Source organism: Mercenaria mercenaria, chromosome 7 (genome assembly GCF_021730395.1).
Source record: "Mercenaria mercenaria strain notata chromosome 7, MADL_Memer_1, whole genome shotgun sequence".
In the NCBI taxonomy this organism is placed as follows: Eukaryota; Metazoa; Mollusca; class Bivalvia; order Venerida; family Veneridae; genus Mercenaria; species Mercenaria mercenaria.
In genome coordinates, this window is record NC_069367.1 from 70,770,620 (window position 1) to 70,782,803 (window position 12,184).

The 12,184-nt window shown below is 33.3% G+C and overlaps 1 protein-coding gene across 1 annotated transcript; it reads left to right on the forward strand.

The window, feature by feature from the left end:
• The first annotated feature begins 228 nt into the window (after positions 1-228).
• LOC123555738 (calcium-activated chloride channel regulator 4-like) lies at positions 229-11,578 on the forward strand. Its single transcript, XM_053547264.1, has 7 exons — positions 229-345; positions 1,156-1,446; positions 2,334-2,543; positions 3,912-4,068; positions 5,737-5,895; positions 6,128-6,364; positions 6,802-11,578. Exons 1-7 carry the CDS (start codon positions 229-231, stop codon positions 7,098-7,100), a joined length of 1,470 nt encoding a protein of 489 aa, XP_053403239.1. The 3' UTR covers positions 7,101-11,578.
• The last annotated feature ends 606 nt before the right edge of the window (positions 11,579-12,184 follow it).

Genomic DNA, 12,184 nt, shown 5'->3' on the forward strand with positions numbered 1-12,184 from the left:
CAATTCAGACGCTATTTCATTAAGGTTAATACTTGTCGTAATGTGTATATATTATATTATATGGGTCACAATATTTGAAACGGACATTCCCTTATGTATGAATATATTTTCTGTCACCAGGGTACAAGAATTGAAACGTTGTATCAAGCCTGTGAATATATAATCCAAACAAGGATTCCTGAAGATAGCTGGCTGGGTATTGTTTGGTTCTCTAGCAGTGCTTCAACAATGATGGATATCACTCCAGTTACACCCCAGCAAGATAGGGATGCGCTTATAGCTGCAGTTCCACAGACTGCCGATGGAGGCACATGTATTGGATGCGGCATAGACGAAGCCTTAAGAGTATATATTGAATTACATATTTATTTCTTCTGCCATTTTACTCCGATATTTGACTTGATTTTAAAGATTGAACATGCCTTTCTATTGATATATTTACATATGATTCCCATAAATGATAATATCATGACTGGTATCATATCTTTCGTGTAGCAACTATTGATTGAATAAAAGTCTTTGCGTGTCCGTCCCGAAGTAAACTAAGGACAACTCACTGTTTTTCGTTGGAAGTGAGACAGTTACCATAAACTTACTTCCGCGTAGCTCGAGTGAAATGTAATTTTCAAAAAATATCTCACTATGAGGTTAGATATACTCCACGCTTATAAATAAACAATATATTTCATGTTATGCTAATAGATTAAAACCCGCAAAGAAGTAAACAGAAGCTATATCCTTTGCAATTTGAATGACAGAAACTGTACACTCTTTCATAGATTAATATAAATAAAATGTGCGGGCGTCAAAATCAACTGATAAACGAACAGATAACTAGTTAGTATATATTATGTTAATGAACATTATGGGAATGGCAAGGAGCTACATTTAGTTTATTTACCTGATTACGCAACAGACTGCAAGCTCCGCATACCAGGTTCATGAACTTAAGACTTATCATTTTTTTGCATAAATCTTCGCACAACATTACTACTGCCAATTACGAATAGGCTCATAATGTCACTTTTGATTTTGTATGCCTTCAAAGCAGGCGTGCTTCAAACATTACCTTAACGTTGGGTATTTTGCATTTAAACTTATGTAAGGATAAGATACTTAATGTTAGATACAGCTGGTTATGTCATATTAATGCAGGTTTTGTCCAACAGACGTGGTGATCCAGCCGGATCAGAAATCATGGTAATTTCAGATGGCCAAAACAATATTGGTGACCTTGATGCGTCTATCAAAAATGCCAAAGAAGCAAATGTAATCATACACACCATTTCTGTGTCGCAAGCAGCAGACGAAAGAATGATATCGATGGCAACTGAAACAGGAGGCATACATATATCTTACCTCGAGACCGGAACAATAAGTTTTGCATCTGCTTTTATAGAAATTCTGTCCAGTGGAGTGACCTCCTTTGCAACAGAATCAACCACGGTTTGTTCGATTATCGTTATAATAAAACTATAGATCGAAATGAGATATTTAATGTAGTTCTGCACGTTTGGATCGAAATTTTTGCTATAATATAGAATTTGATTAAGCTCCATTTTTTCAAAACTTCAATATATACACAGAAAATTCAGCAACTAAAAAGGACAGGGTCGTGTGCTTCAGTTTTTGCTAGACTGATTTGAAAAATTTGGACCCCACGCAATTTTTCATAATGGAAGTCTGTGGAAAAATCATAACTTTCATAACATTTTCGCGAATAGAAATTTTTCTACAATGTAGATTTTGATGAATCTTTTCTCACAGTTGTAAATAAACATATGGTCTATAATGTGGTGAAATAAAATGTATAGACCCATGTGCTTATTTTCAAGATATTTGACCATGATTAAAGTGAACCTTATATTTCACGCTAATGTTGAGACATTATTTGAATTATTCAACGTGTCATATGTTTTAATTTCATATTTTGACTTTAGAAATATAGTAACAGTGCCATTTTAATGAATTTACTCACAGGTTGTCATTAATTCATAAAATGATTTTTATATCCGTACGCCGAATTCAGCCTTTATTCTACGTTTTTCGGATAAGTGACGTTACGCCATCACTTCCGGTTTATCAAACGTGCGGAACTACCTTGATACGTTCAAGACGCGCGAACTAGTTAACATATGAAATGAATTAAAGTGCCTTCATTTGTTTGAAACATATATCATAGTAGTGTTATTCCTCAGGCATTATATGTGTTTATCAAGAATCATCCATCATATTTGTCTCCTGTCTAATGCATAAACATTTTAGTAAGCATGTCATACGTGATTATTGTTTAAAAATGCTTTCTTTTCTGTATATATTTTTTTCATTCTAAGCTTTTGTCAGAGAAACTGGACTCCTTGTCGTCAAATACCGTTTCATTCAGTTTTGACATTGATAGTAGCGTTGGAATCAATACTACTGTCAGCATACTGCAAGGATCCTACACGAATATAAGCATAGAGGTCCAAAGTCCAGATGGCACAGTTTATACAGAACAGACTACTGGAGACATCCTGATACTGGATATTCCTGGCACAGCTGTCGTAAATATATATTTTATGAGTTTGCAATTTGTAGTGTTTACTTGAGATTTACAATGGCCACGATATTCCTAAACTATGTCCCTCAAATTGTTACTACAATTACAATTTATTAACTTGTGTTACCTATTTCGGGTAGGATAGATGCGTTGCAATAGACATGTCGTTACGAGTGATACAGCAGAAAATGCACAGAAATGAAAAAGACTAAAACTACAGTAAAAACCGCAGTTTTTTCGGGGTTTCTCAATATTCTGACAACAATCTGCATTACTATACGCAAGTTTCATTTTTGAATATATCAAATGCATTTTGACTACTTACGGCAATTCTTAGGACCTCTTGCCAAGTAATTGCAATTGTAAAATCACCGTCAAATTAACAGGTAACAATAATAACTGATCTTTGATTAAAAATTTCTTTAATGTTTAAAGGTATATTAGATCCAAATTTCATATTTAAAATCATGAACATTTACTTCATATAGTGTATGTAAATTAATCATAAAACTAACAAGTTTGTGTGTATAAGCAGTGCTATGAATTAGGTTTAGACCGTCTATGAACAGGCTCAATCAAACCGAGCCTGCAACATTTTCGTTTTTGTCGTGTTGAGCGACCTGTGAAGTTTCAACTTTTTCTATTTTAGAAATAGGACAGACCTTATACATGCATTGATAAACACAGTTTAAATGTGTACTACCACTAAAAACTGGGTGGAATTTTTTACAATCAACTGTTACTGCATAACATAACTTTTAATTATGAATGTAACTTAATCTATGTATTTAATAAAGTTAAATACATTTGATGAGGATTTTATTCATTTGAAGTAAATATCTAACGTTATTATATTTAAGTGAAAGATGGCCATTGGATATCTTCGAAGTTGAAAATATTTATAATATTTTGTACGATAAAATAAGCCCAACAAGTTGAACGATTTGGCATGGCCAATTTCTTTGACTGCTTGACTCTTGTCTTCTAAATCGTCTTTGATCAGCATTTGGTCACTAAAAGCGTCGAGGGAATGTAATTATGGGGTACAAAATGCAAGGAATGCTTTCTGCATTTTTCACCGTTCAGAGTTATGCTCTCATCGTTGTATTGTTATGGTACAATTGTGCGACTAGCATTCATGTTTAAACAGAATTAATTACATTAAAATTAAGGATTTTTTCGGGATCGAGACGTTTGCTCGGTTTACACGGACCTTTTTACTGTATATAGTACCATCAATGCAAACACAAAGAACGTTTCATAATTTTCTGTAGAATAACAAAATATACACATTGACTATTCACTTGATGTTTTACCTACAATCTTTATCATTCGATGAAATTTTATTAATGGTACAACTTATACTTTACAGACAGGGAAATATAATGCGACAGTAACAACACAAACTTCGTCATCTTTTGAATATTATGTAACGTCTCTGCCTAATGGCTCCGAAGTTGTGCGTATATCCTCTTGGGTGACTCCAATAAATTTAGACTTTTTTACTGGTGAATTACCTGTGATCGAATGTGATGTAATGAAAGGACGAGCTGCTGTTTTGAAAGTAGTTGTGAAAGCAGTTGTATAGACTGGCGGAAATGAATCCTGTGAAGTTGCATTACTCGAAAATGGAGCCGGTCAGATTTATATATATATATTTTTCTTATTGCATGATATTAGTTCTTTCTGCAGGATTCTAAATTTTACAGAAATATAACACATATAGCTGAATTGAATAATTATCATTTTAGTAAATCAACAGCTGTCATTATCAAGTAAAGAGAACCTCATCATTTACAAAAGGTGCTCATAAATAACACGTAGATTGTCTGTACAACGTTTTCAAGTTATATACAGTATACTCAAATGATACCACTATAACCAGTAACGTTTTTCGCTAACAATTGTTCTTTTTAAATAGTATGACTTTGCATAGTAAAAAATAAGAGGTTATTTTATAACCATAGTAACACATTATTGGTGCCAGGAGCAGGTACATTTTTAAGTCTTAATGTAGTTCTGCACGTACGTCAAACCAGCAATTGTGACGTAAAGTCATTTATCCGGATAATGTAGAATAAACCCTGGACATTGCATACGGAAAAGGAAATCATCGTACTTTTAGCTACCCCGTGTGTAATGTTTGAAATGACAATGTTACTTTTTTATGAATATGAAAAATAAGAAAAAGTTTGAAACGTGAAATAACTCTAAATAATGCCTTCCGATAAGCGGATCTCTTTCAACATGGGCAATATCCCAAAAGAATAAGAACTATTTGACCATACAGTAAACAATATGTGAATTTACATGAATCAGTTAAATGTATTTTCACGCGAAGAGGTAATGAAATTAAACTGAGAATTGATATCCTGGTTCTTCAAAAAATGTTTTTTTTTCTATAAAAAAAGATAATATTCTAGTATACTTTTAGATTTATCATGAAATATATCGTAAGGAAATTTGACGTCATGAAGACGTTGCTGAACTGGACCGGGATATTTTTTACCTTAATTAAACAGTTGATGAAAATACAATAATTATAAAATAAAGTAAAAGCTTCAGATTTGGAACATTTGTAGCACATTTGTATTCTAAATTGATATTGATTTAATTTCTTTAGTTATTGTTTTTGAAGTCATGACAGGAGTCTTCACATTATTTGAACAATACTCCTACATGAAGATCTGTTTATTTAAGTTTAAACGTTATCTTTAAATTAAAGGGAATTGTTTTCCTTGTGAGCTCAGCTTGTGGCTCAATGTGAGCTTTGTTTCTATATGCTCGTCATGAAACTTTGTTTTTGTGAAATCTTAGGCCAAATTGCAAACTTGGTTATCTAAGATGAAACGTAGGTCACATTGTCAAATAAACCTTGTCGGCTAACACTCCAGAGGCCAATGTTTCTACCCGATCTGAAACTGTTAAATAACTAAGTAAGTTTGAAGAAGTTACATGTAGGACATGAACCGCTTCATGGTGTTCTTTATCTATGATCAAAACATGCTCATGAGTAAGCAAATGATTTCGCTTGACGTCCGTATTCTAACCAGAGTTTTGGCTATCATATGATGATAGGAGGAATGCTTTTCACACAAAATAAAATTGTTACACCTAATGATATTGTGTGTCATATATTTAAGTCAAGGTCAGATGAGCGTCTGTAGGACCATTATGTCCCTCTTGTTTCATTACAGATCCTGATGATGCCGTAGACGACGGGGTTTATGCAGGCGTTATACCAAGGTTCTGTCTCTACCAAAACGGTCGCGTTAGTGCAAAGGTGTATGCGCGTGGTGAAAACGGAACAGCATTTGTACAGGATGTCTTTAGTGGAGCTGGAAGTCCTGATTCAGGTTGATTTATACCTATGACTTTTAATATTCTGTTTTGGTACTTTCCAATCAAATTGTTCTAATATTTAAACTGGTTCAAGATTCTGTCATTTTGGATTTTAAGTTAAACAATGACATTATAGCGTGCTTAAGTTCTTGATGTCCTGAATGACTAGGTGCAATTAGTATTTTTTTTCCGCCGATAGTGAGGGACAGATGGTAAATTTCAAAAATAATTGATTCATGATTGTAGATGAAGAAGTAAACAACACTGAGGTTCTTCAGGAGAACTTTCAACGAGTCAGCCTGCCCAGTGAGATTTTAGTATCGAACTATTCAAGTATAATTGCAAACCAAGATATTACTGCACCTGGCCGTATAACAGATGTATCTATCATAGACATTTTCACGGAGAATACACACTACGGCGAGAGTAGAAACTTTACAATCACATGGACGGCAACCAGGGATGATATAAACGTTGGACAAGGTCATTATATAACTAGGTTTTTTATTAGTCAGTAATATTCGTTATTTTGCAGGCATTTTCCAGCTTATTTATGTGTAATTGATTTGATAGTAAGCAAACGCTTAATTAAAGCTCATTTCCATTAAAGATTTAATCGTATTGTCTTGAGATGGCCGTCAAGAACGTTACTAACGTGCGAGGAGTCTATTGACATGTGTTCTCCCGACTTTTATGATTGTTTTTCGTTGTAGGTGTTACAATCTTAATTTATACTTATTTAATTTTGAAAATATGCCGACATTCGAGTTTTAATGTAGAAGAAGTTCCTTTGTGTGCATCTGAGCATTACTCAAGGCACTTATTAGCACCATTTTTGGCGATCCATATGCCAACTGTATATCTTTTTCTCCTGAAATGATTCTACATCCCAAGGTTAACTTTTTTTTTATTAATTTAAGCCACGGAATATGAACTGAGAATCTCTGATGATATAAATGTCCTGATAATTAACTTTTCGAATGCGGAACTGCTGGATGTCGTAAATGCGAACTTCACACCGAAGGCTGCTGGGGAAGTTGAATACATCAGAATAGAAATCGATGCGGAAGAGTCATATACAGCTACAACATTCTTTGGTGTAAAGGCGAAAGACGAGGCTGAGAATGCAGGCACAGTTTCTAATATTGTTTCTATACTTGTCGCCAATGGATACCGAATTAAAATGAAGGTGATGTGGTTTACTCTCCTACCAACGTAACAGATGAAGATATCACACAAGAAGAAAAGAAGGAGAATCTTACAGTACTTGCTATTGGTATTTCGTGTGCTGCTGCAGCTGCTGTTGCAATCATTGCAATCATCATAATTGTTTACGTCGTAAAGAAACAGAAACAGAAAGCTTAAGACAGTGTCAGTTTACAAACTATATTCATAAATAACTATATCAACAATAATACATAAATTTAAGCAGAATGAAATTGCTTTGTTATTTTGTTCCGCACTATTTATGAAATTACACCATGATATACCATTTTATATGTACTGTCAATATATAGTGTTTTCTTTCGTTATTCTGCTTGAATATTAATCAGAAAAATGTGCGTTAATGAATTGAATGATTTGTAATTTTAAAACAAAGTAAACAGTGCATGATATACACGATTTTAACGGGTCACCTTAATCTATAGCTTTCAGTTCAGCTGAAATAATTTGCTTACAATCTGAAATCTTTTGAACCGAAGCCGGGGTGTATAGTGCATGATTTGCTTTGCCTGTGAACTGATTATGATAATTTATTAAGTAAAGTGCCATATAATAGATAGATATAATTATGTAGTATTGATAAATTAAGTAGACGTATTGATTTCTCATCAGACAATTCAGCTCCTATTTACGTTATTGAACAATCTGTAAGTTATATTGCATTTGTAAGTTATATTGCATCGGCGAAGCAAACTGTAGATCAAAGTTCATGAGAGTTAGGTTTTCCCTTTCATATTTCACCGGGGTCAGTTTGAGTAGCAGGTCATATTCTATAGCTAACTAGTAAATAATATTAAACAGCGGGTAAGATAGCTGAAGCGAATTTCTAGAAATTGTTCGTAGCGCCAACGACGGAAATTGCCAAGGGCTAAATCTTCTTTGTAACGCATTTACTTCATATCTAGTTAATATTAATGCAGTTTCATACCGTTTAGGTACTCCATCAAGTTTGTATTCCAATGCATATTCAGTATTCCTACATAAAACTACCTTTTCAACGGAAAGTGGCAGGCATTAACGGGAGAAAAAAATCTAGGATTTTTAGAAGACATCAATAATTGAAATTTCTTTAATGTTGGCCATCTACAAAAATAGGGCTTGAGAAATTGTTAACGTATAGTGTAATATTTCGGACATACAGGTAAAGTAAAAAAATGGAATTCATTTTCTATAACATTCATATTGCACTGTAAACATTTCCTGTCTTCCCTAGGATTATTTTCTTATCTACCCTTTTCAACTGCTAGATTGTGCGATGGATGAAAGACTGAATTTTGTTAGAATTATCCTATATTTATTTCTTTTTATATGTTTCATATATTCCTCTAACTCAAAAATCATGTTTGTATATACTATATGAAGATAACCTGTTTAAATTGCTGATATTTGAATACCATGTTTGTAAAAAGCTAATATTATTGTTTTAATTAACCAGAAGTTAAGGTTCGAAATATCTTGGTTTAAGCACAAATTGGACATTCCGATATCATTCTATATGTTTTAGTTGATGAGCCCAATTATTTCCGCTATATGTAATACTATTATCCGCATCTCGTTTTAGTAAATGATACATTTGTTTTAGTAGACAGTTATTATCTTTCTTTAGTATTTTTAGCCAGTATCTGTCATGATAAGTTTTCGTTGAACTTTCATTGGGTGTCGCCCTAACTCCCCGTATAATCCATCAAGATTAGTTGATTTTTTTACGCAGAGAACTTTTCTTTAAGGTATAAGGACATAACCAATATGTAAAAAGGGCAAACAAAACACAATAATTAAATACTAAGTTTAGAAATAGTACAAAAATTATCATGCAAATGAGCTAATGCAATACTTATAAAAGATCAATAAAACACCACAGCAAAACATCAATTCTCTATTTGCATATAAGTGGTCGAAATATATGTTAATGCTGTAACTCTCGAAATATAAGTCTAATTCTCTACTATTTAATAAAATACTAATACTTTATCAAAACAAATGAAAAACAAATGCTTTACATTTTACAGAAAGTCATAACTGCATGGTGAAATGTTATGTTATAATTCTAGCCTGAATATTTAGGGAAAAGATAATTTGTAAAAGTGACTCGGCACATTTCTCCAACCAAAACGCATTTACATATTATTAAATTGTGCCTGTTCTTTGGAAACTTTGCATGTTAATTGTTGTATGAAAGCATTTATTCATGCATTTAAACAGCATCACTTCCATAAAATATTTGCGGAAACCACCAATCGGTAATTGTTGAGAGAAAATCCAGCATTTTATATGTTGGTGTTGTTCAGCCTTAGAAAAATAAATTCAAAATTCACGCAGATTCTACCAGTGTTTATTGCATCTCATTCGAATAATTCCAATGAATTCGGAACCAATTTAAACCTTTTAGTAACGTTTTCAAAAAAATGCAAACTTGAATTTTATTAAACACAGTAGCATCGTTGTTTCTTGTTGTTGTTGTTTACATATTTAGAAATAGACCATGCTGTGAACACACAGGAATACGTTAGTGTATAAAACCGCTAAACTAAAAATGTCTGTTCTAATGAAAACATTTAAAAATCAAAATTACCTTCCTGAGACTTACTGCTCTTCCCTTAAAGTTGATCAGGGATAGAATTTCGTTCCCATTTTCTTATATGCCACTTAAATCCTTTCACAACTTACGTAATTGCATAGACTAATTCACAGATTTCTAGCCACTCCTTAGTTACAGAAGACTATAAATAATATATGTCTGCTATAAACAAAGCAGACATAATTGGAAATAACTGTGACTGTGCTGCTCAACATTATTTAATAATAAAGTACCAATTTTGTACTTTTGTACTTTTCATGTAAAACTACTTTCAATGCAGGACCAATAATTATGATACTTTCTAACAGCTGAAGTGTAATGAAATACGAGTACTGTTTTCATTTACAGCATTAAATGCAGCACTAACTAAACACTGCAATTCTATACTGTTAAGTATTATATTGGTATATAATTAGTGTCGTATTTACGATGGTATGTTTAGGACATGCATTTATTTTTTAAAGATAAAATATCGAGCGGTCGACATCTGATGACGTGCGTACGACATCTTTTCTCGAGCGCTCGACATCTTATCTTGTGCGCACGACATCTTATCTCGAGCACCCGACATCTCATCTCGAGCGCTCGACATTTTATCTCGAGCGCACGACCATAAATTATAGAATTTCTCCGTTTCCCTTAATTCATGAGTGCAGTTTTATAACTTTTCTGATAATGAGGTAATTGATACTACCAGTTGAACTGCGATTTGTTGCTATTCTAACATGCAGTAAGCATCATTAATTATGATGTGATAGACTTGTATTTGTGGGAAGTTTAATAACATCTGAATAGGTGGGATCCTAATTATCTATTTGTCCGTATATTTTTTCTGAAACCTAAATACACAAAAAGGCCCTAATATATATATAGGTAAGATGTCGTGCGCTCAAGATAAGATATCGAGCGCACGAGATAAGATGTCGTGCACACAAGATAAGATGTCGAGCGCTCGTAATAAGATGTCGTACGCTCGAGATAAGATGTCGTGCGCACGAGATAAGATGTCGAGCGCTCGAAATAAGATGTCGTGCGCACGAGATAAGATGTCGTGCGCTCAAGATAAGATTTGGTGCGCTTGAGATAATATGTCGTGCGCACGAGATAATTTAATTTAAAAAAATATGCATGTCCTGAACATACCACCGTACGTATTCGTATTTATTCAGAAACAAATATTTTCTCATGTGAATCCTTCACAAATGTAAAAATTACATATGCACCTTCTGTATTCAGACGGAAACTGTCATCGGTGTAGTCTGTGACTACTTAGCAGTCAATCATTTTGATTCAGTTGTAACTTTAATAGTTTGATAAGTTTATGTGACATATATTAACAAATGTTGAAGAACAGTATTAGTACGAATGACATAATAAGATATTAAAGGAAACGAAAGCATAAAGACTCATTCTTTGTATGACCAAATTTTTCTGACAGCCCTGATGATCACTTGTTTGAATAGGACCTATATAAAAACTGCATCCGATTATCGAAATAACTGCATTATTTATTGAGAACATACCGATGTCAGCGCTTTCATATATATTGCACCTTCTCTACGTCACATGAACTGGCCGACTGCACTTCCGTCGGGCAAGGAAGTTCGAACCTCTGCCTGTTTCCACTGCAGCTCCACGACTTGTGCACACAGTTCAGGAACAGCCTGTTCTAAAATGTCCCTATTTTCCCAATCATATGTTCTATGGAATATGCACAGAAGAAAAAATATTGTATTATTAGATGTTTCAACCTTTGACCAAGGTATCAGGTAATAAAACCTTTTAAAGATCGACTATAACATTTGGTTTGTGTATCAACTTGTGCTTGCTTGTGTTGTTTGTCTATTGTATATATTTTGTAACTTTAACAACTGAACATTTAGAATCTATACTTACATGTGTTCACTGAATTCCTAATACATGTTAGATTTCTAACATTTGATGCCCAACTTAAAGCGTTATTTTAGCATAAGTATAAATTTGCCTGTTGAAGAATATGAATAAGCACTATAGACCTTTTTACAAAAGCTATCGGTTGCTATGCTAGTTCACAGATGTTTTGATTTTAACGCGCATGCGCTCTTTACGTGTGGCAAAAGAACTCTCAACGATAAGAAAACCTACATAAAATTATCATTATATTACGAATTGATTTGCCACTATAAAGATGATTTCAGTCAAGTAATTTATTATACATTATGCTTTGATTAAAGACATGTATGTTATTAATCATGTCTTACCTGAAAAGCCTGCTTTATTCTAATTTTCTTCAGAAAAGAACAATTTTCTTATATTTTCTTTCTTTTATCTACTTTTTCCCCACAACTTCAAATAGTTGTTGTATATATTTTTCTTCGACTTGAATGACATCTACAAACTAAGGGGTCGCGGCTCCATGTCACTGAAGTTGCTGTTTTAAGTAATATACCGGAAATTATTACGTAACTACATTTTTTGTATTATGCAAATGACATGATAAAACATTGGTCACCTGGGTAATC

What these genes read in the sequence shown, in the direction of transcription:
- LOC123555738 (XM_053547264.1), top strand. Translation starts at nt 229, where the DNA reads ATGATGGATATCACTCCAGTTACACCCCAGCAAGATAGGGATGCGCTT. An exon ending in TGAATTACCTGTGATCGAAT is followed by an intron (nt 4,069 to 5,736) that starts GTGATGTAATGA and finishes GTTTCATTACAG; the next exon opens with ATCCTGATGATGCCGTAGAC. An exon ending in TGATATAAACGTTGGACAAG is followed by an intron (nt 6,365 to 6,801) that starts GTCATTATATAA and finishes TATTAATTTAAG; the next exon opens with CCACGGAATATGAACTGAGA.